The 22,396-nt window shown below is 40.4% G+C and overlaps 1 protein-coding gene across 5 annotated transcripts in view; it reads right to left on the bottom strand.

Annotated features, from left to right (window-relative positions):
• Adamtsl1 (ADAMTS like 1) overlaps positions 1 to 22,396 on the bottom strand; it is a 1,037,009-nt gene that overhangs the window by 417,279 nt on the left and 597,334 nt on the right. The window contains exon 1 of one of the 5 annotated variants that reach the window (XM_087183425.1): positions 19,565 to 20,160. The exons of the other annotated variants lie outside the window; for them this stretch is intronic. Coding sequence (XP_087039551.1) covers positions 19,565 to 19,627 — 63 coding nt within the window. The 5' untranslated portion in view covers positions 19,628 to 20,160. Of the gene's footprint in view, positions 1 to 19,564; positions 20,161 to 22,396 lie in introns of those variants that run through there. 5 annotated transcript variants of the gene reach the window in all.

Consider the following 22,396-nt stretch of genomic DNA (forward strand, 5'->3'; position numbering starts at 1 on the left):
AAAATTCGAATAGTAGAACTCTGATGTTAAAAGTTCAGAGAGCCAAGTATCAAGATGACCCTTGAAGGAGAGGGTATTTTCTACCTTTGATGAGCAGCACACAGGGCTTCCCACAGAGCTCAATGCTCAGTGGATATTTAGTGCTTCACTAGTTTTTCATAAGCAGTTTTAATTTTAAAATATTTCAGAGAATGGACATGGATAATATTGGTGGCAAAACCTATTAAGCAAGAGCACAGGGTGGGCAACAGGATTTGGTCATTGTGGTATTTTTACTTTATCTGGACTTTGCCATTATATTTTAGGCAGTTTGTGTATTTCAGTTTCCCAACCTCTATAAGAAGGATATTTGGTCCGATAATTGCTAAGATACCTCCAGCCACAAAAATGCCTAGGATTTTTAAGTTAGCCTGTTTCATTTAAGCATATTTACAAATCAACTTTCTAAGCTATAAAATAGAACCTGGGTATGAGCATATTTGCTTGGTTAACTCACATGGTTGCTATAAAGATTTTTTTTTTTAAGTAAAAGTGCTAACATGAGAGGTGTTGAGCAGTACAATTGCTGAATGAAATTCAAGTACAAATGGTCCTATTGTTTCAGCTCTAGCTGTTATTAAAAAGTAATTCTTGAAAGAGAAAAATCTCTATTTGGGACTCCTTTTCATTACTTATACAATTATATGCATCCAGAACCCACAGAAACTCCCAAGGAATTTCTGAATAATAAAAAAATGCTAAAGTATACTCTATACTTTTTATTAATAAATATATACTATTTTATTCTTTGAAGGTCAATAAATACTTGTAAGTAAAGGTCTCTCAAGTGATGGGCTAAAAGTCAGCTTTACTTGATGATTTTCAGTTTCTGTATTGACTTAAATCCCATCCAATTGTTAGGAAACAGTGTCTCATGATATTTCTCCTTTAATGGCTATTGTAACAATTTTTGTGGTGCTCTTTGTTTTGTATCAGAACGGAAACTATTAATGTGGTTCTCTAGTGCATAACTCACAGTGGTTGTTTTAATATATATTTAGAATTACAGATATATTTCTCCACATATTAGGTTCATTATCAGCAACAATTGAGAGTCAGTTATTATTGTATAGTAGATTTTGTTGTACCTACAGCCATCTGGCTGTGCATTCTCTGCTTAAATTGGTATTTATTCCACAAGCATGACTGTTCACAACTTTTTCTTTTATCTTATGCAAAGTAGAGTTTAGTATAAGTTCCTATAAATAATATAATTTTAAATCACTGCAAAAAAGACTTCGGCTCTCTGAAAGGATGTCTTTCTTATCCCACTCTGATTTGTCATATTATACTCTGTAAACAGTACAGATCTACAACGTGAAGATGGGAAATAATAATAATGGTGACTAGAGACAAATATACCAGTCATCTCTTCTTGTCTTTCCAGTCAAGTTTAACAGAAATATTTATGCTTCTGAGTTGGCTAAATTCCTTGTACTGTTTACATTTTAAAATCATAAGTGAAAGTGTCATTCAATATTGTATATGTGGGAAGTAATAATATCTTCCATCTTTTGTAAATGAAATGACAATATCAAGGAGCCACTCATTGACTAATTTATTGAATGTTTATTAGCATGTGAAACATAATATGATATTTGTGATTCTTATGAGCCCTCTCTGACTCTCAATGATTGAAAAGTAGAAGCAACTACTTCAAGAATTTATAAGTTGAATTTTTATTTTCAATAATATGCAAGCAATTTGAGGCTGTCACCTTTATGTTTTCAGTAAGAAGAGTTCTTTTTCCTTCAGCAACATTTAATATTATTTAATGGGGGATAATATTTATGTGCATTGCATTAGCCGTGCTCAGTATAGAGTGCTAGATTAATGTCTGCAGTAGTGTCATGGTCACTAATATGCCCCAGGAACATATTAAAATGGATCTTGGCCACAGACAATATCGAGATAGCTGAGATGCACCGCAGGGATCTCTTTAAAGCCTGCTGTACAATAAGCAGAGAGAGGGAAGGTGCTAAATCACGGTTTACTACCCCTTTGCTTCATGCCTTGCTGTCTGTGGTGCTGGGCCTCAGAAATCAATTTCACACATGGCTGCTATCAGCATTCTTTGAGCTATTAAGACGAAAGCACTTTCTCTTCTTTTTATTAAAACTAAATTCACTTTTATCTCCTCACTCCTGCTCTGTGCTCCCCGCCTTTCCTTTCACGTCCTTGTCAGTGCTGTGAGGCTGACTCCTCCTTGCTTTCCTTTCACTTCGGAACCTATGGAAAGGGGGATCCACATCCATGGCATCCACTTCCTCAATACCCCCAGATTCCTTAGTGCTTTGCAGTCTGGCTTCTGCCTGGTACTTGACTGCCGTGGCTTCCCTGAAATTCATCCAGAGCCTGTAACTCATGGCATCCATGACTGCCCGCACATCCTCCTGGGACTGTGCTCCCCGCTCCTCCTGCGGGAAGATCTTGTCTTTCCTCCCTGCCCGCTCTGGCGGTGCCAGAACTCCAAGGTCTGCCTGGGCCCTGTTCTCCTGTTGACCTCATCCTTTCCCTCATTTCCTGTCTCCTCTTTGCAGGTGACTTACACGTCTACCTCTCCTCCAATCTGCAGATGCTGTTCCACTCCTCTGAAGCCTTGTTAGCACTTTAATTCAACATTTTCCAAACCAAGTCTATGTTTGGGGCTCCAGTTTTTTAGCAGTTCTCCCCTAGCACAACTGTGAACATGTAAACATGGGATGAAACATTTCTCCTCATCAGCCCCCTTCATCCTCTACCTTACCCTACCCTAGAATCTGTCCGTCCACGCATGCACACATGCACACACACACACACTCACACACCCCCCCCTGTATTATCTATTCTGTATCCCGTCTGAAGTCTACCCTCTTTCTGTTTCCTTTTTTCCATCCCTTCTGCTAGTGCCCTGATAGGGACTCTACTGTTGTCACCGGCTCTCCAAACCTGCTCCAGCCCTGGCCAGGTCAGTCCCCTGCAGCACGGCTCTGTGTGCCCGGACACCAAGCAAGGCAGCCTGGTACCCTGATCCTGTGATGAGCCTCGTGTTCCAGCAGAGTGACCGGGCTGTGAGAGGACTGACAGCTGGAGCCATAGGAGACTTTAAGTAGGGCATGATGCGATCCAGCTTTTATAGTTTTTCAAGATATTTCCATTTAATTATTGGAGCCTTATAATAATTCTACGAGGCATTTTAGAAAAAGGGGAGAATAAAGAGTGGCTTTCAAAGAAAAAGTGAGAAATTCATCTTACAACCATTTCCCCCAAAGGTAAGATGAATTTAGAATCTCTCTTTGCCTACTTAAGTGGAACAGGGATAGGTGAGAGTTCATGATGCTGACAGGAGTTCAAGTTACTGTCTTGGGAAAGCAGGGGAAGGCAGATGCTGTGGTTTATGCCTAGCTGTCCCCCTAAGCCTCATGTGAGCACAGTTAGGACCTTCAGAAAGTGGCTGGATTACAGGGCCCACAGCTGAGTGCTGTCAGGAGGCAGGACCTGGTCGGAAAAGGAGGACCACAGTGAGTGAGTGACACAGGAGGTTATAACTCCTTCTCAGCTCCACCCCTGACTCTCTGCTTTCTGTCCACCACACTGTGAGCAGCTCTCCTCCACTACGTCCTTTGCCATGCCTACTACCAACGGAAATCTCCACAACCTGTGAGCCAGACTATTCCTTTCCTCTTTTAAGTTGTAGGTGTCTGGAATTGTGTCCCAGTGACAAAGTAAGTGATTAAGACAGAAAACCAAATATTTACGGTGATAAAATGTCCATTCAGAAAAAGGAAAATAAAGAATAGATTAGACATCTAGTAGATGCAAAATACGGGATATGCTCAGAGTATCTGTCTTATTTTATTTTGTCTCCTAAAATTGGGCTCAGAAAGGTTCCAATTTCTATCTTATACAAAATGATTCAGTGTGTTCATGGTTCCTATATTCTAATAAAAGGTTCAGTTGTTCAACAGAAGGTAGACCTCACTACAGATTCCATTACACCCTACTGACTGGCAGATTCTGGAGCTTGTGAAGGCCTGCCACATAATAGGAATGATCACCTTCACAGAATGACTCTCAGGGACAGACTCACAGTTCATCATTCATGTCATGTAGATGAGCTATGGGAACCCATATTATCCCCCACCCTTTTTTTTTTTTTTAGGAAAGGAGGGTTCTTATGTATTGCATGGGTTTTTTCGTGGCAGTGATGGAGTAGTTATACACCATCTTCAAAGATGAGCTAAATCCTAACTCATAAGAAGTTTTCAGAACTTTTAAATACTCAAGGAGAGCAGTGGTTATCAATTTTGGGTACAGATCCACATTTCTCAGGAACTTAAATTAATTGCCAATTTCTGGGCCTCTCCTCAGACCGAGTGTATCAAAATCTCTTGGTGGGGGACAGTTGCTGGTAGCTGCCCATGTGTTTTTAAATTCTGAGTTCTCAAGGTGTTTTTGACCAGGGTTGAGAATCTTGAATGAGAAAGGCATTTGTGAGTGAATTCACAGGATAGCTCTCTAAGCCAACTACCTTCATCTTTATTCTGTCTATACTACTTGACTTCTATGCACTCCACCCCCACTCCAAATTAAGAAGGAATCCCAGTTTTTCTTCTCAGTTCCTTTCTTTGAGGTTGCATGGGAAGCTGTAGTTACTTGGCAAAACTGTCAGGTTTTTTTGAATCCAGGAAAAGAGAAGAAATTGGTTTCTGGGAATGAGGTAGAGTAATTTCAGTCTTGTAGGGAAAGAGTAATAATAATTGCAATGTTTATTGGACACTTGTTACATGTGTGAGGTGCTACGCTATGTATGTTGCATGAGTCATTTTATTAATCTTCATAAACATTCTTTGAGGTAGATGCTAGTGTTGATGTATGTTTAACAGGCAAGAAAACTGAGCACTGAAAATATCAGAAGTTTACATTGGTGGAGCTAAGATGGCAGAGGGCTCCAACCTTGGTAAGGGATGGAACAAGCGAGGGTAAACTCCATGTATAAACTCTCCCCAGTACCTCAGATCAGGAGGGGGCGACAAACCTAGGCAGGCTGCATCAGAGGACAGCAAGTTGGGGAAGGAGGACATGGGCTCCACAGTCATATTTCTGCAACCGAATCTTGAGCCTAGATTTACTCCCATCAGTTAGATACTGGAGAGATACTGATACAGCATTCCATCAACTCTAAGATGCCAGAAATTGAAGTTACATAATTATTTCATGTACATTATGAGTTACCCCATGACCTGCTATCAATTATAAAATGCATTCAAGTTTCTAAAGTTAGAAAAAAATTGTGTATCTTAGTCGATGAAATACGGTACAGGCTGTGAACTCTCATGAACTTCGCTCTGAAACTGTGGAAATCACTCAGCACGCTGGGGAACCTCCTGCCAAAAGAGGCCAGAAACACAGTTCAAACAACATGGAAAATAATCCGTACTGCATATTTTAATATGATCTGTTTGCTATAAGAACCGAGCACCCATAGACAAGAGGTTGAGAAATTCATGCCACATTTTACATTTTGCTACTCAGTTTTCTTATCTGCAAAGTGGGTTGTGTTGAGGCTTATTTAATGTACAAAAACAGATACACAGTGGTTGGCAATTGGGAGGAGAATGAAAATCACGTATTTCCCCTCTGTTATGTCTGAAGAGATTTTACACTATTGCAATCAGTTTAAGAGAGGAGGAAGTAAAATAAAAGTGATAAACGTCCAAAATTATTTTGAAAAGGGACCATATGATTTAAGACTCAAATGTCTGTTTGATGCTGTGCCAGAGAAAAATCTACATTGTGAGATGAAGCCAACCTATAATCCATTTTTAATTAAAGCTGCACAAAGAGCTATGTGCAAAATGGAGAATATTTGCTTATAATTAGGAGAAAAAGAAATTATATACACAAAGGTTTCCAGTTCCTGGTTAAAAATCTGGCTCCTTGGCAATTGAATTTGTAAGGAATTTATGTGACATTTAACTCACACTTCTTTAATAATACTTGTCTTATTTTTTAAAATTGTTTCTAGCATAAACTGATTTGTTAATTTCATATATATTTGAAATTTCTAAATTCATCATTCTATACTAACATTTCCACAATGGAAATGTAATCTGATCAGATAAGCTTGACTTTTGACCCTACATGCCCTGTCTGTTACTAGAGTTCTGCTGTCTTCACAGGGAGCCCCTATGTGCACCCCATGCCAGACGATGCAGAGCTGTTTGCTTGTGTCCCACAGAGAGACCCTAATTGTGACAGGAGTCTGAGAGTTGGACAGGGCACTGTTTGACGAGAAAACAGATAAATGAGCACTCTTGGGAGAATACTGAAGTCTTAGATGCCAATAATCACAGAAAGGTACTAAAGGAATCCTGCTCTGGGCCTTGTGGCACCCGAGGGTCATAAAGCTTTCAGAAGGCATATGGCTGCTCCTCTAAAATCCTCTGTTTATTGTGAAAGGTTCACTGAGAGCAGATAAAGGGTTAAGTCTAATAGTGTGGTGACACCTTCAGAAGGGCTGGGCCTGAATTCACACTTTGCTGAGTGACAGAAAGTTCCTAACTTCCTAGGATACAGACCTCTTTGTTTCTCCTACAAGCTACCCATGATTTGTCAAAACTAATCCCTGATACTAGGTCACAGTTTTTAACAGGATGTGTTGAGTAAAAGTCTTCATTCTCTCACACCTGCATTCAGCAAACGTTTATTGAGCACCATTCAGTACTAGGCCCTGGGCTTCTGCGGGCAGTGGGACCTAAGGAGCCCTCCAGAGGTCGGTGCTCAGCAGCCTGTGTGGCCTGAAGGTGCAGGGACCCACAGGAGCCCTGCCTACCAGCAGCCCTGCAGCTTTGCAGCCAGGGTCCTCTTTTTTGTCACTGTTCCTTTTCCTTCCCTGCTTCCTGGCTTCTCTCTCTCTCTGAAGGGCAATGCTTTTGTAACTTCTGTCCTCCTTTTTCCAGGGCTCTCCACACATGTGGCCAAGTTCTTTATAAAACGAGAACTAGAGTCCAAGCTCTCCACATAGTCTTCGAGGCCCTCAGGACCTGGTTGTGCTCAAGCTGTCTGGAATTTCCTCTCAGCTCCTGAACTCCCTTCCAATCCAGTCCCTTCTTCTGGGCCTGTGGCCCAGGCAGGCCTGTCTACCTGGGATACTTCTCTTCCCTCTTCCCTCTGCCTGGTGAACTTCCGTCAAGTTGTCTCTGCCTAGGACAAAACCTAAGCCAGTGCTGGTAAACCTTTTAGAGCTTTCAATGGCACAAACAGCTGCTGCTGCGGCATGCGTGCCATAGATTCAGCTCCCCTGGCTTGGCACATTGCTGACAGCAAATGCCGCAGCCCTCCTCTTCTTCGTCTCCTTCCTGGTGCTGTTGGTGGACCCCACATCCTCCTCAAAGCCTCGATCTGTGCTATCTGTTAAAACTTCCTTTAGCCCCAGTGAGCTTCCTGGGCTTTGTTCATCTTTGTGTCCCAAGGAGGGAGACTGGGGTAAAGCAGGCCAGTCCGTGACAGTGTTTGCTCACACAGAGAATAAAGACAAAAATAAGGACCCACTCAGTATTCTAGAAGCTACATGTGTTTATTTTTTTCTTCTGAAATTATGTGTCTGGAACTTTTGACTTTTTCAAATGACCTTTAATTTCTTGCAAGACTGAAAGAAAGTGGTGGAGCTGGGACAGGAGAGATTTCCATGTGTGCTGGGATCTGCATGCTGCTGCTACCAGCTCACTGCCCATGGGATGATACACAGCGGCTCAGTGCCTCAGTCTCCCTATCTTCTGGAGGGAAAATGTCTGTAACTGCTCCACAGGGTTGTTGAGAATGAGAATTACAGAATACATGCTAAGCGTGTCTTACATGGAAGAAAGCGCCCTCTTTAGTATTAGCTATTAGTTATTTCACTTATGAAACTGCGGCGATAGTTTATTTTGTTAACATTCTCAGGAAACAAAATGAAAAATTAGAAACTTTGTAGCTATTTTTCATATCTTCTACCTACCTTATTTGCGTTTGAAATGGTAGTGGTCTATGAAATGCAAAGGTCTGGGAATCACTTCTATATCTAGAATTCTAAAATGGCCAAAGATCCCCAGATGAGTTTCTTAAGAATCTGGAGCCAAAATGGTACCACTGTAAGGAGCCACAGCACTGCCAAGCTGCAGTTAGCAAACCTTTGAGGGGAATTTGCTGATGTTAGCTTTCTATATGTGGCGATTAAGCTCTTATTCTCTTGAATGTGGGGCCAGTTTAAAGGTTTTGCTGCTTACGCATAGCTCTAAGATTGAAAAGACAGGTGTTTATGTATCAAATAAACATAGAGACAGAATAATATACTCATTAAGCTTAAATTTCAGTTTTACTAAAAAATAGGATTTCAGCAAAAAAGGCGTAACTCAAAAAGTGATCTTAAATATAAATCTTTAGAGAGTTAGAGTTTTTCTAACACATTCTTTCTAGAATCATTATAAATAATGAATTAATGTGTCTATTTCTTTAGCCAGAGACCCCTTACATCAGCAATAGTTAAATATACAGTTTAAAGAAAATAATATCATGTCAGTAACATAAAACCAATGGAACATACTGGCCAATTAATTCCTGTCTGCCCTGCCCCGTCCCAAATCCCTTCTAATTATACTACATAGGAAGACCTATCTTTATACCCTTTCTACAGTGTCCCCTACCCATCACAGGGTGGGATATTCAGCCGAGTCTCAATGCATGTGCTATTTTGCATTGAGAAAGGGAAAGGAGCTTATACTTCTTGGGCACCTACTATATGCAAGGTCCCTCCTGAAGTCATTTGCACATGTACATCATCACATTGTTCAGTTTTCATTGATAAGGAAGCAAGAGAAACAGTGCTTTATTCCCATGACACAGGACTAGGGAGAGAAAGAAGCTGTACAGACTTTAGTCCCCTGTTCTTGCTATCTCATCTTGATTTTTCTAAAGCAGCAATAATCCTTGAGTTTTTATCTCAAGATTGTTTTCTAGCAGCTTCATTCTGCACTCTAGTTCTGGCTGCATGCGGCATTACAACATTTCAACTCCTTTCTACCGCAGCCAGCTGATAGCTCTTATCTACAGGTCCTTAGGAGCCACACAGTACAATAAAAACAGAAGGCACTCAATGGAAGGAGTTAGATTCCATGACCAGAATTCCATCTACTAGATGTGCTTGGTAAATATGATTCAAATCTCTCTGCAAACATTTGTACTTTAAATTTAATGATCTTAAGGGGCCAGGGATTTAGCTCAGTGGTTCCACCACCTGTCTTGCAAGTGCAAGGTCCTGAGTTCTATTCCTGCTACCAAAAAAAAAAGAAAAAAAATTTAATGATCTTAAAATGAAAGGTCTTGAATAGACAATTAATTCATTTATTCAAACAATAACTTGCATTGAACACTGTGTCTATCAAACTCTACCTGCTGCTAGGGACACAAAGACATTCAAAGACAAAATAATACCAAGCTCCTACCTTCAAAAACATCCCAGTCAGTTGAGCTCACATTCTATATACTTTAAAGATTCCTTTTAATTCTAAAACTCTCTGGATACACAGCCTAGTAATCTAAAGGCTATTAAGCCAACCATAACAGTGAAAAACAAACAAACAAAAAAACCCAAGCATGATTCTTATCTCAGATCAGCTACAAGCCCCAGATGAATATTAAAGTGTATGGCACATCAGGGAAATTATATTAGGTCAATGACCAATGGTTATGTAACAATTCTAATGAAAGATCAGACAATTAAAAAAAAAACAACTTTCCTTCCAAATCCCACTTCAGCACCTAAACAGTAGGAGATCTTATTATTTCCATTCCCCTTTTTCATATTTGGGTCTATTGATGAAGTACAATATTTGAACAATATGTGCACAGACTTCAAATGGTGACAGATTACAGCCAGGAAAGTAGGCTGGGAAATTGGACACCAGACCATACCTTGCTATGAGAACAAAGTAAAGTGGATTTATTTTATTGGACAGTTTGAATTTATGAAAGGTTGCTCACAATTTCCTGCCTCATTTCTTTGGTGCTGTTGAGATTTCTGTCAGGATATCTTAGGTTATCACACTGCGTCACCCCAACATTTATGCCAATAGACTGGGTTGACTTAGTGAAAGTCTCAGACAAAAAGTGAAGGGGAAAATACCCAAAGCTTTAGTTGGAGAATGGCAGAAGCTTTGGAAAAAAATCTGAAAAAGCAATGAAGATGAAAATGGAAACTTCGTGAAAATTAATGTAGTGTAGAATTGGCAAACATACCACTTATTTCTTTAAACAAATAGAAGAAAGAACCCGCTTATGAGGTGCACCCAGATAATTCACAGGTGGTGAAACTATTAGAGTCCTGCAATTTCTTGCCTCAGAAGTGGAATAAATCTATATTATATAATACCTCACATGCATGCCTCACATGCATGATTTTTTTGCTATTCCCTTTCTCTCAACTGTCTTCCTTTTGATGCACAAGGATATTTTGGTTTTATTATAATTATTTTAATAAGAATTTTAGGTAAAACTCTAGTGAGAATGGGAGATGTAACATATTACAGTAACTACCCTTTAGAAATATAATTCCAAATGCAATAAGCTTCTTGTTTGCAGTTTGGAAATTGCAAAGTTAGCACTATTTTGTGAAAACCTGAGATTATAGCCTGGTAACAAGGTGCCTCAATGACAACCAAGCAAGTGACATTGCCCAAGATCAGTGATGGCGAGCTTTTTAGAGCTTTTAATGATGTGAACACCTTGCTGTGGCACATGTGCCACACGTTTGCCACCACTGCCCTAGATGTTAGTCACATGCAATGCTATTTCTCACAATGGTAACAATTTGTTGAAACACACTTTAACCCTAAAAAATTAATCTTAACTAAATTAGTTCCCTAAAAATCTTCACTGGGTAATAGAAACTATTTTAGTATATTTTGTTGGAAAAGTTGATATTCTCAAATAGAGAAATTATAAAAATAAATTTTAATGTATGAGGTAAAGAAGTGACTGATAATAAAATACTTTCATAATCTGTAGGAAGCCCTGATTTTCATTCACACACATGATAAGGTTAAATAGGAAGTGCCTAAGTTACAGAAGGTTTATTTTAAAGCTGAACCAGCTTATGCGACAATAGAAAATAATAATGTTAACTACATAACTATTGCCGTGGAAGAGGTGTTTTAAAATTAAAAAATGACCATGGCAACAAAATGTCTAACAAACGATCGAGCTGCTCCTTGCACAGACTGTATGTGACTCAGTCTGCCTGTCATGGCCTTGCCTGTCTCCTCTGGGGCTTGCTTTTGCATCCAGTAGGCAGCTGGCAACAGATCTGTGTCCCTTGGAGCTTGGCTTTGTGTTGGGCAGACCCACAGCCCAGCACAGTCACATGACATGTTTGGTGTCTCTGAATCTACCCGACACTGTGGCGCCAAGTGGGGAACTTGCACCCCCAGCCCCTGAGCCTGTGATGGAGGGGACACAGCGCGGCTGTGCAGATGGAAGCTGAAGCCTCCGGCACACGGACAAGCAGGAGTCCTGTCAGTCCAGTCACACTGGGAAGCTGAGGCTTGTTCGATGCCTCTTAAGCACTGTCACCGTCTGGGTGTGAGTGGAGTCCCAGACCCACTGGGACTGGGTGCTTGGGTCTGAGGTGGTGGCAAGAAGAGGGGGTGGGTGGTCACCAGGGAGGCTTCTGGAAAGCCCTAGGTCCCTGCCCTCAGAAGAGACCATGGGATGCCAGGCTCTCCGTGCCAGGTTCAAGATATAACCTTTTTAGACAGGCGTGGTGGGGCATGCTTATAGTACAAGTACTTGGGAGGCTGAGGCAGGAAGATCGCCATGTGTTTGAAGCCAGCCTGGGCTACATAGTGAGTTCAAGGCCAGCCTGGACTACACAGCAAGACCCTGTCTCAAAAACAAACAAACAACAACAAGAAGACCTGGCCTGGCCAGCTCCCTGCACACTCTCCCCATTCCTATCTGTCCTGTGAAGTAACAGCTGAGGGTGACTCTAGCCACAGAGCTGTCCCAAGCCATTTGGACTCTTAGCCTCCAAACTGTGAGCTGAACACACTGCTTCTCTCGCCAAGTTAACTGCCTCACATACCTTGTGATTCTGACAAATTGCTGATAAGTAGAGGCACCATCATGAAAAATATGTTTAAGATAGTTTGAGACCCAATATGCTCAAAATATGAGTTTAACTGTTGGCAGGAATGCAGATTTATGCAGCCATCGGGGAAAACAGTACAGAGAGTTCTCCAAAACTAAACAGAACTGGTCCATGAGCCAGCCATGCCACGGGTACGCACCAAGTAGCAAGCACACTGCAGGGACACCTGCATACTGCACTGATTGCAGCGCAGTTCACAGGAGCCAAGAGATGGGTCCATCCTACACGCCTGTCAACAGATAAACAGATCGAGAGAATCTGCTATGGTAAATATACACAATGGAGTATTATACAGCCATAAATAAGAACAAAATTATGTCATTTACAGGAAAATGGATGGAACTGGAGATCATCATGTTAAGCAGGTAAGCCAGACTCAGAAGGCAAATATCTCATATTTTCCCTAATATGTGAAATCTAGAAAATTAACAAATAAAGCAAAGATGTCATGAAAGCAGAAGATGTTACTAGATAAGAGAAAGGAAATGCAGGGAGGGAGGTCTAAGGCAGGGCAATGAAGGGAAGGGTATGACCAAAATGTGTTATGTTCATGTGTAAAGATACAATTTTTAAAAATTGAAATGGGGCTAATAAAACTCTTGCCCATGCAGATTGTTGCAAAAATTAACTGAGATTGTACTTCTAAATATCTTAGTGCAGTATGTGACACTTGTCAGTGCTTAATAAGCATGGACTTTTAAAAATGTGTGTTTTAGTTTATATACCGCTGTACAAAGTGTTTCCTCATCTGTCTGCCTGCCCTTGAAATCTGTTTTCTCTCTCCCATCTTGTCCACCCAATTTTCCTGCCTCCTGTCCTTGGAGCAGCCCCGGTGGGGCCTTGTTTTCTGCTCCCCAGGGTCTCAGCTGCAGGTTTCACTTCCCCTGGGGCCTATGTTGCTTTGTCCTGGGCCTGGCCACTCCAGAGATCTACCCCAGCCCTGGCCTTTCAGTCTCTTTACTCCTGTCTTACGTCTCTTCCATTTGCTGGTTCTGTCGGGAAACTGGCCCATCTTCCTGCTTCCCTGCAGTGCTGACACACACCCCAATATCCACTACATGAGAGGTATGCAGTAAATTGCAAACTGCAAAGACTAAACCACCATTAGAGGATGCGGCGTCTTCTTATTGTTTCCATACAATAAGTGGAAAGCTTCATTATTGCTCAGAAGTAAGTGCTAGCGCGCACAGCACCTAATTTGAAGCATGTATTATTCTAAAAGTTTTTGGTATAACAATACATTCCCATGCATTTTAGTATTTTCACACAACAAACATCATTTCTTGCTCATGGTTAACTAAACATTCACAGTGCCAGTCTGTGAGAGCAGTGGGAGTGGCGGGGTTCTATGTGGCCACCCAGGGACCTCAGCCTTCCACTCCATGGCTTCCACTCCTGAGACCTAAAAGTCCTGTGCCTGAGTGTCTGCACCCAGCAAGGTGAAGAGAGAGCAGCTGATGCCCCAGCCTTGTGTGGGAGGGTGAGGCCCACGGGTGCTGGGTGGTATCTCCATCCACCCAGCCAGTCAGTGACACGGCCACATCTAACCCAGGGAAGGCTGGGAAATCTAGTTTATCTATGTGCCTCATAATAGAAATAAATGAGTTTTGGTGAATCCATAACATCATCTCCGCTAAAATGAGAGCTTATAAATACTTTTTAAGTTTTACAAAACTATACCTCATGTAAATATCATGCTCTCCCTAAGGACAAGTTTTGTGAAAGGAAAAATACTTGAGGACTTAATGGAAACAAACATGTGAAACATGCAAAATGATTCCTTATAATTGATAACAGCAAAAGAGATTACTGTTCACCATGTGGCTTGTATTTATTAGTGTTTTTGACTTGGTCTTACCTAAACTAGAAATAATGAAAAAATGTTCCACATTGAAAATGAATGTTCACCTTTTCCATTCCGATGTATACTCAACTCTCTTTTTATATTTTCTTACTGAATCACTCTTATTTATCTACGTATTCATTCATTCAGTAACATTTATTGGGATCTAATTATGAAGCATTCTGATAGAGACAAGAGGAGCCAGTTCTTTCCTCTACATCCTCCACAGCCTTGTGGGGTGGACAGAAATGTAAGTTAAATATGAGCGTTGCAATGACAGAGATAAATGCAGAACAGCATAAAAAGTATTTCAAAATACATTCAAATATTTTAGGAATTATAATTAGTTATGATGCCTTCTGAGAAGCAGTTATAAGAATTGACTATACGTGTAGGTATACATTAGTGGAATTTGGGGTGGGAATAGTCAAACACAGAAATTATGATACTTTTTTCTAAGAAAGATTGTAATTAGCTATTAATATAAGATATATATCGATGATAAAAGTGGAAAACATTAGTGAATATAGGAAAAGAGTCAAACTGATTTATAAATCTTAACATCTTAGAAATAAAACAAATGAAAAGACAGAAGTCATCACTGGCTGCAGACTAAAACTACAGTCATCGGTCATCTTCCTGACATGGCTAGAAAATTTAACTAATTTTCTTCCACACCGGGACCTGGGAGGGGAAGCTGAACAGTTAAGCTTTATTCAATGCATATTTAAATCCTGAAGTTCTGGAATTGGGGAGATTTAGTCATGTACTTTTGAGCTCATGGAAAGAAGGGGTTGATAGCAGCAGCTCCCCAGTTAGCAGGCGGGCTCCCCACAGCTGTGCTGGCCTGTTCAATTAGGCTCTTACGTCACCTCTGTTGTGCCAGTCCTAAGCGCTCATGAGCCAGCACTGCCAATCAAGCCAGAATGCAACCACATGCTATGGTTTTTATGATGCAGACAGAAAATGACATGAACTTGTCTCATTCTGGTGAAAACACAAAGCTTGAAGCCAGCTCTCTAGAAGAAAATTCGTAACAATGGCAGGACTGTAAAACATGCTTTAGACACATTTTCCTGTGATTATCTCAACACACAAAACAGCAGGTTATTCATGGTGATTCAAGGAATGCTCTCACTTGGGATGAGTCTGTGGTCCTCGTGCTACCAAGAGGTCACCTCTGGGTCATTCTCTAAGCAGTAGAATACATGTACTGAGAAAAGGGCAGAATGAAACTTACATAATTGAATCTCAGAAAGTGTCATCCCTGGAACCTGAAAGATATACAAATTACAAGCCGAACTGTCTCTTGACCAAAGAAGCTGGACTACAAGAATGAAGTAAAAAACCAAACAAACATGGAAAATGTAAAGAATGAGAGGGCCATGAAACAGTCTCCATAAGTCCTTTTCTGTTTAGTTCACCAGCCCTTGTGATAAAGGCACTCCATAGGTGCTGCACAAAACGGAGAAATTCATGAGATGCTGTATTTTTCCTGGATTCTTTTTTTTTTTTTTTTAATAAAGGAAGATAGTTTATTTGGAAAGGGGCAGATAAAGAGAAGACAGACAGCTACTCTAAAAGAGTAGGGGGCATTGGAAGGCAAGTACCTACCCGGATCCTGATTAAGCCATAACAACACTAGATAAAGTGTCATCATAAGAAAATTCTTGTGCAAAATGCACTAAAATAAACTGAGCTTTAAAAAATTAATAATTTATGTATTTCACCAATAAAAAAATCCAACAACTCTGACCTTAATTTTGATATTGGGCTATAAGAATAAACTTTGTGCCTCTCCTAAATTAAAGCAATAGCCTACACCACAGTGTGCTAAAATATTTCTTTCCACTGTATTTGTACCTGTTGGTGAAGGAGCCTCAACTTGTATTAGTAATCCTCTAAAGGTACAAACACCTGTATTCACTTATTCATTCTCTCCCTCTCAAAAGTCTTCAATATTCTTAGACTCTTTCAAGGAAAAACTTTCCTGGTATAACAGAATTCTTCTGTAGTTCACTAGTGACCACTATTGGACATTTTTTCCCTCAACTTTTATGAAGCAATAGAACTGCTTAACATGAAACTAATAACAGTGCCAGGAAGTGGTCTTGAACAGAAAGAAGTGCTCAAATCAGGAGCCTAAGAAAGCAAGAAACATGACAAGAACTTCACAAAATATAAAGACAATATTTTTTAAATAAATGCCACACTATGTTCTATAAATTTATGAGAAAAATCCTTAAGCTTGACTTACTGACAATGTAGGTATATATGAGAATAAGGAGTGTAGAGGGAACAGTTATAGAGAAGTACTTACGTATACACACAGTTATGCAGACACAGACAGACAGACACACATACACAGATTGCTAGAGCAGCACATAGTTTGCTGTAAATAAGGGCTGTAACATTTATTCCACAGCCTAATGGTGCTTCTCACCATCCAAGATAGATCCACTTAGATAATAGTGGAAGCACGTGCCAGAGGAACCAAAGGGAATGGGCTCTTGTGTTTGACTAGTTTCCATGTATAAATTAGTGGAGAGAAGAAAAAGAAATTCAACAGAAAGACACATGTACTTTATTATAATTCCTAGTGTTACTCTTGCAACTCTCACAATAGCAGGCAAAAGAGTTTAAAACCACTTAAAAGAAACAAAAAAGCAAATGCGAATTTGATTAAATGCCTTTCTGACAAGAAGTGATTTGACTTCAAGTGTAGATGGACACATGGTCAATGGCTGGTCATGGTTTTTATCAGATTTCTCTGGAGCTGAACAACTGAGACAAAGCAAGGAGAATAAAAAGGGGAGAAGGATGGAAAGATTGGGAAAGTCAAGTTATGTGGCTTAATTTGACTTAAACATCAAGACGAAATCCATCGATCAGTTTTATCATCCAACTGTGTCCAGAGTTTTAAAAAGTCTACAAAGTATGCCCTGTACATGAAAATATAGGTGGTCACTTAAAACGGATATAAAAACCCAGGGGTAATGTTCTCTTGGGAATAATGTCCTGAAGGAAAAGATTCTGACCAAACCGAGACTCAACAACACACAATATTTGTCCATACTCAAGAACCAAGTCCTGATACAAATGGCTTAGCTGTCAGTGATGTGAAGCCTATTTTGATGAGGTAAAAAACTGACAGATAAGATGTTTTCCAAATAAGTGAAAGAGTCCTTTAGAAGTTGCTTTAATTAATTATGCATAGACAGAGTCTTGTAATATGTAAAAGAAGTACAGGAAAAACAAGCCCTCTAATTCAATTTCTCTCTCAGGCCCAAAGGTTGAGCTGATGATGTCATACTTCTGATATTAAGTCAACTACAGGTCAGGCTAAAATTCACTTTCTCTTAAACCAGCAATTAATTTTGGCTACAAAGCTAATGCAGGCAGTGAATGACCGAGCCTAGCAAGTATCTATGGTATTGTACATATCTTAAGTGGCCAAGATGACGCAGAAGTGTCAGATCTGACAAACAGCAGGGACCACCTCTCACCACTGTGCCCATCATTTTAAACAGTTTAAACCCTGGTACGAAGCAGTCTCCATCACCTGACCTTTGGCTCAAATATAAGCTTGTTTCCTTGGCTGTAAATGAGGTAAATCGCTTTATTTACAGGATTATTGTTAAGGGTTCACTGTAACACTTTTCAAACAGCTGAAGCCTAGCGTTCGCAGTGCTCAGACACACAACACAGGATGGGGCTGTGATGCTGTCACTGCTCTGCACCGGGAGCTATCTAGGCACTCCACAGCCTTCCTTCTTCTCCAGCGTAACTCCCAGGTTCATGTTTTACTTCAAACAGCATAAAACAGCCTGGGTTTGGTTTTATTTTAGCATTGTAATACAATTGCTATAATTTAAACATGGGTAAAGCCCTTCTGAAATAAGCAAACACTCCTTTTTCCACATAAGTCTAATTATATGCTCAAATACATATATAACCATTTAAGACACCAAAGAGGAATATAATGCATTTACCAAATGGGTAGCGAAAGTACCTATTTCTGAATGGGAGTGTATTACTAAAGCATAATAAGATCATACTTCTACATAAAAATATAAAAAATAATGTGTACTAGTAATTTACCTTATGATGTAGTTTGATGGGAAAATGACACACACTTTAAGAAAATCACAAAGAAGAAAAGAAGACAAACTAGTGATACATGTAACTAAGATGTCCATATGGAAAAAATGAGACGCCTTTTATAAACTGCTTCCTCCAAAGTCATAAAGCACACCTAAACATTCTGTTCTTTATATTCCTCAGAGTAGCTAAAACTGATTGTCTATTCATGCTTAAAATTTAGTTTGCCTTTAAACTTCTATGAAAATTAAAAGTTTATTTATAACTACAAAGCAATACTATAATTTTTAGCTATAAAGGTGAAAATTATGAAGACATGGAAATGTATAAAATATTTAATTAATGCCTAATCACTCTATCCCATGGATCTTTCTGGAATTTTTCAATTTGCACAAAATGGCTAGATTCCCTTCTTCAAAATTACAGTGTCGATCAAATATGTGAAAAATCAAAGCAGAATAACATATTCCTTCCTCATTGGAAAAGTAATAAACCTATATAGTAGTTGTGCTTTTACCCTGTGCTTGCCTGGTTACCTTCTGAGGAAGTTCCGGCGTGCCATAAGTGTGACCAGGAGACCTATATTCACAATTGTTTGGAATCAGTGTGTGCACATTTTGGAATAAAATCTTCAGATGAGGTTTATGAAACTGCCTGCCCAGAACACTCTGGTTTAAAAAATGTGCATTGCTATTAATATTTTGAGTGTAGATTTTTTTTGGATAGTAAATGTTCATTTTCTTCCCATGAAACCAAGTATGAGTCACAATAGAACATTTACTTTGAGTCAAAAATGCAGTGTGCACTGGTGTTCAAGAGCAGAGCATCTTATCACTCTGACTGGAAATCAGCCACACAGAATGTCATTGTTTTTTCCTTCTTCAAAAGTAGATCTGAGATCAAAGACTGTAATCCTCAATTCGTAAATACTAGCATTAAGTTGTATCCATAAATGACTCGCAGTAATTATGAGCTATAATCTGAGCTAGCTGCAGAGAAGGCTCTTGGCGCCTTTTCTCTGGGTTTGTAGCACATGAGCCTAGGAGAATAATTTATGAAGAGCCTCCAGATCCCAGGAACGAAGTGAGTGAGCTGATTTCGGGATGTCTGTTATCTGAATTCCAGGCACACACACAACCACTCCCTCCGTCCTCAGCTCCAAACTCTCTACAACACATCCCAAAGTTCACATCCCAGGGTCAGCAGTATTATATACCTGTAACTAATCCCAGAAAGCCTTGCAGAATTAATTTTGTTTGGGAAGTTGGGGATACAGTTCTGGAAGGAGTTGTTTTTTGTTAACCATGTAAACGACGCTACCTGGAGTTCACACACACACATACACACACACACACACCACCCTAGCAGTACCCAGACGAAATGGCAAGAGCAGCATATTGAAAGGAAAAGACATTTACCAGGAGCAGCAGGGCCAGGAGGAGGAGCGGTGTGCCAGGGGGTGCCCGGCGGCAGCGTTCCATGTTTGGCTCCTCGCCGGAATCAGCGGATACAGCGCTCCGAGCTCCTCTCTGCCTGCTGTCACTTCCAGTGCTGGTGCTCACACTCGCCCTGCCTAGGCTCCCATCGCGCCTCACATTTCCTGGCCGGTGGGTGGGTGGATGGGTGGGGGGCAGGCTCGCTGGAATCGCTCTGGAGCAGGCAGCCAGCCAATCAGGCTCCTGCTAATCAGACATGCCCAATAACAAAGCCAGGGGGTTGGAGAGAGTGCAACGGTGTGAGAAGGGGCTGGGCGGAAAAGAGAGCGGAGCTGGCAGCAGAGCGAGAACACGGCCGGAGATGCAGAAGTGCAAAAGATGAGCCAGAGCCTTGTGCTCGTAACTAACCTGTGCAGCTCCGCGTGAGCTGTGTTTGTGTTTGGCATTTGCCTGTGCGGATGTCTGCTTCGTGAAGCACAGCAGCTCCTGTCTCCTGTGACTGAGTATTGTTGCATTCAGGAGAGCAACTTAATCCCCGTCAACACAGAACATATGCCGCAAAGGGAGAGAACCACAGTCAGCAACGGATTTAATGAGTCCTTTACACATTCTGCACAGTTGCTTTTTTCCTCTTTCATAAAGTTCCTCTTTATTTGTCCCTTTGACTTGGACAAGAAATGCTGTAGAACTTTTTGTAGGTACCTCATTAAAACTAATGGTGGCATAAGTTATTTTGTGCATTAAGGGCTTGATGTAGGAAAAAAAAAAAAGAAAAAGCATGCTGCTTCTTTGTAATGAGACAATCTGAAACATCCAGGGTTGACTAATTCTAAAGACACAATTAGAAATTTAGATCCCCTAGTTTGGAAAAGAAACCCTTAACAAAGCCTTGAGGATGAGTGGGACTGCAATTTAGGGCTGAGGAGTTGCTTGCTTTTGACACTTTGCCAACTCTCACCTCTGCTTTAGCAGGGCAAGGGAAAGAAAGGATGAATTAAATTCTCAGTTAATCCCCATACCTTTAACCAACATCTTAGCTTCCTTTTGTCCTGACCCACGTCCTTTCTCAGAGCTGGTATAATGCAGAAAAGAATGAACACGGTCTCTTCTCCTTTCCATCCAGTACTGCAAGTGCATTGGACAGGTTGATCTCAGAGGTCCAGCCCAACCACAGAGGAAGTGCTATGAGCTCACAGTGATGACAAGGTGGCTACAGTAAAGAGAATGTCAGGAAGCTTCCGAAGCCGTTTAATTCATAAGCAAGCAAGGCTTGCCTCTATCAGAGGAGGATTTTATTAGTCTTGGAAAAGTGTTAAGTATCAAACAGGGACACATTTCCTTCTTATCTGCTAAGGAAATCTTTGAATTTTGAAAGAACAGCAAACTTGACCTCACATCTTCATAGGTGAGTCACCATAAAGTTTCTTTCTTTGCAGGTCTGACAGCTCAGAAATAGATGTGATGGAGTCAGAAGGTACTTAGAGTGCATTTCATTACTAAAAAACCTTGACAAGAGGTCTGAAACATACAATATGGAAAGCCTGATCAAGTCCTAATAGGCATGTGAATACAGGCAGGTCTGCCAATATGCATACCTCTGGTGTTGCTTTTCAAAAGGTGAAGAAAAGCAGGTTGTTCAACTTTGATTACTTACTTCATATGGTATATCAATTAAAGGGAGATGACCCTTAAAAACTCCACTTTAAACCTGCTATGAAAGTCAAGGGGATAGAAGACTCCCCCTTTCTCTTCAATACCAAATACATGGAAGTAGGAAAATGGACAGTGCAAATTCACAAAAAGAGGTCCTATTATTTTCCTAGAAAGATTCGCTTTGAAAATATCTTAAAAACTAGCCAATGTTCACAAGCTAAGGAGTGTGAATAAGTTGATGTGAAAATATTGGACTGTCATCTGAAATACTTCTCACATTAAAAAAAAAATCTGATTGATTGGAATAAAACTTTCAGTTTTAAAGCTATGTTATTTCTTTCTCTTTTACACACTGGAGCTTTCTCCCCCCACCCCCGCAACAGGGTCATTAGCTAAAAATGTCCAACTACTTCTACAAAATGGAACATTTTACATAGCACAAGTACTCGGTCTTTACATACATAAACATCACTCATTAGGTAGATTCAAAGGGGAGAACAAGGAGGGGAGAAGGAACAGTAGCAACAGTGCTGATGGCACAATACTGACTGTGGAAGGGAAAAAACTGGCACAGTCAGAAGAGTAACTGACAGCTACTGATATGCTAGTTTAGTCTAGACTCTGTTCTTTGGAAAAATGTTGTTTTTGGAGTTTTGATAGGCATGCCCATGTATGGCACGATAGTCCTGCCAATGAAGTCCCCAAATAATAAATAAGCCAAAGCCCTGATCATTTGTTAAATGCCTAGAAGATGCTCTTCCTATTGTCTCCTGCTTCTGGTTTCCAAGCTCCTGCCATCTTTTCCTGTTGACAGTCAAGAAAAACTAGAAAAGATAGCCCTCTGGTTGAGAATCAACACAGTGCAGGGAACACTCTGAGTTTATTATAATTTTGGAAGTAGAAGAACAAAATCAAGTTGGGTTAGGGTAATGGGGAAAGTTTTGGGAATGAGCTAATTCTGGTAATTAACAAAGTTTATACAGTATCTTTAAGTTTTACAAAACGATTTTACACCCACTATCTCACTTGACCTTCAGACTGGTTTGTAAAATTGGTGAAGTGCTTATCCTTTTGCACAGGTGTGAAACTTAGGCTCAAGGAAGTTAAGGAACTTGAGTAAGGCCCTGCAAACTGGAATTGGCCCTAGAATCAGGATCATTT

Source organism: Heterocephalus glaber, unplaced genomic scaffold (genome assembly GCF_053883595.1).
Source record: "Heterocephalus glaber isolate CG9 unplaced genomic scaffold, H.glaber_assembly_v1.0 deba00001481, whole genome shotgun sequence".
Taxonomy (NCBI): domain Eukaryota; kingdom Metazoa; phylum Chordata; class Mammalia; order Rodentia; family Bathyergidae; genus Heterocephalus; species Heterocephalus glaber.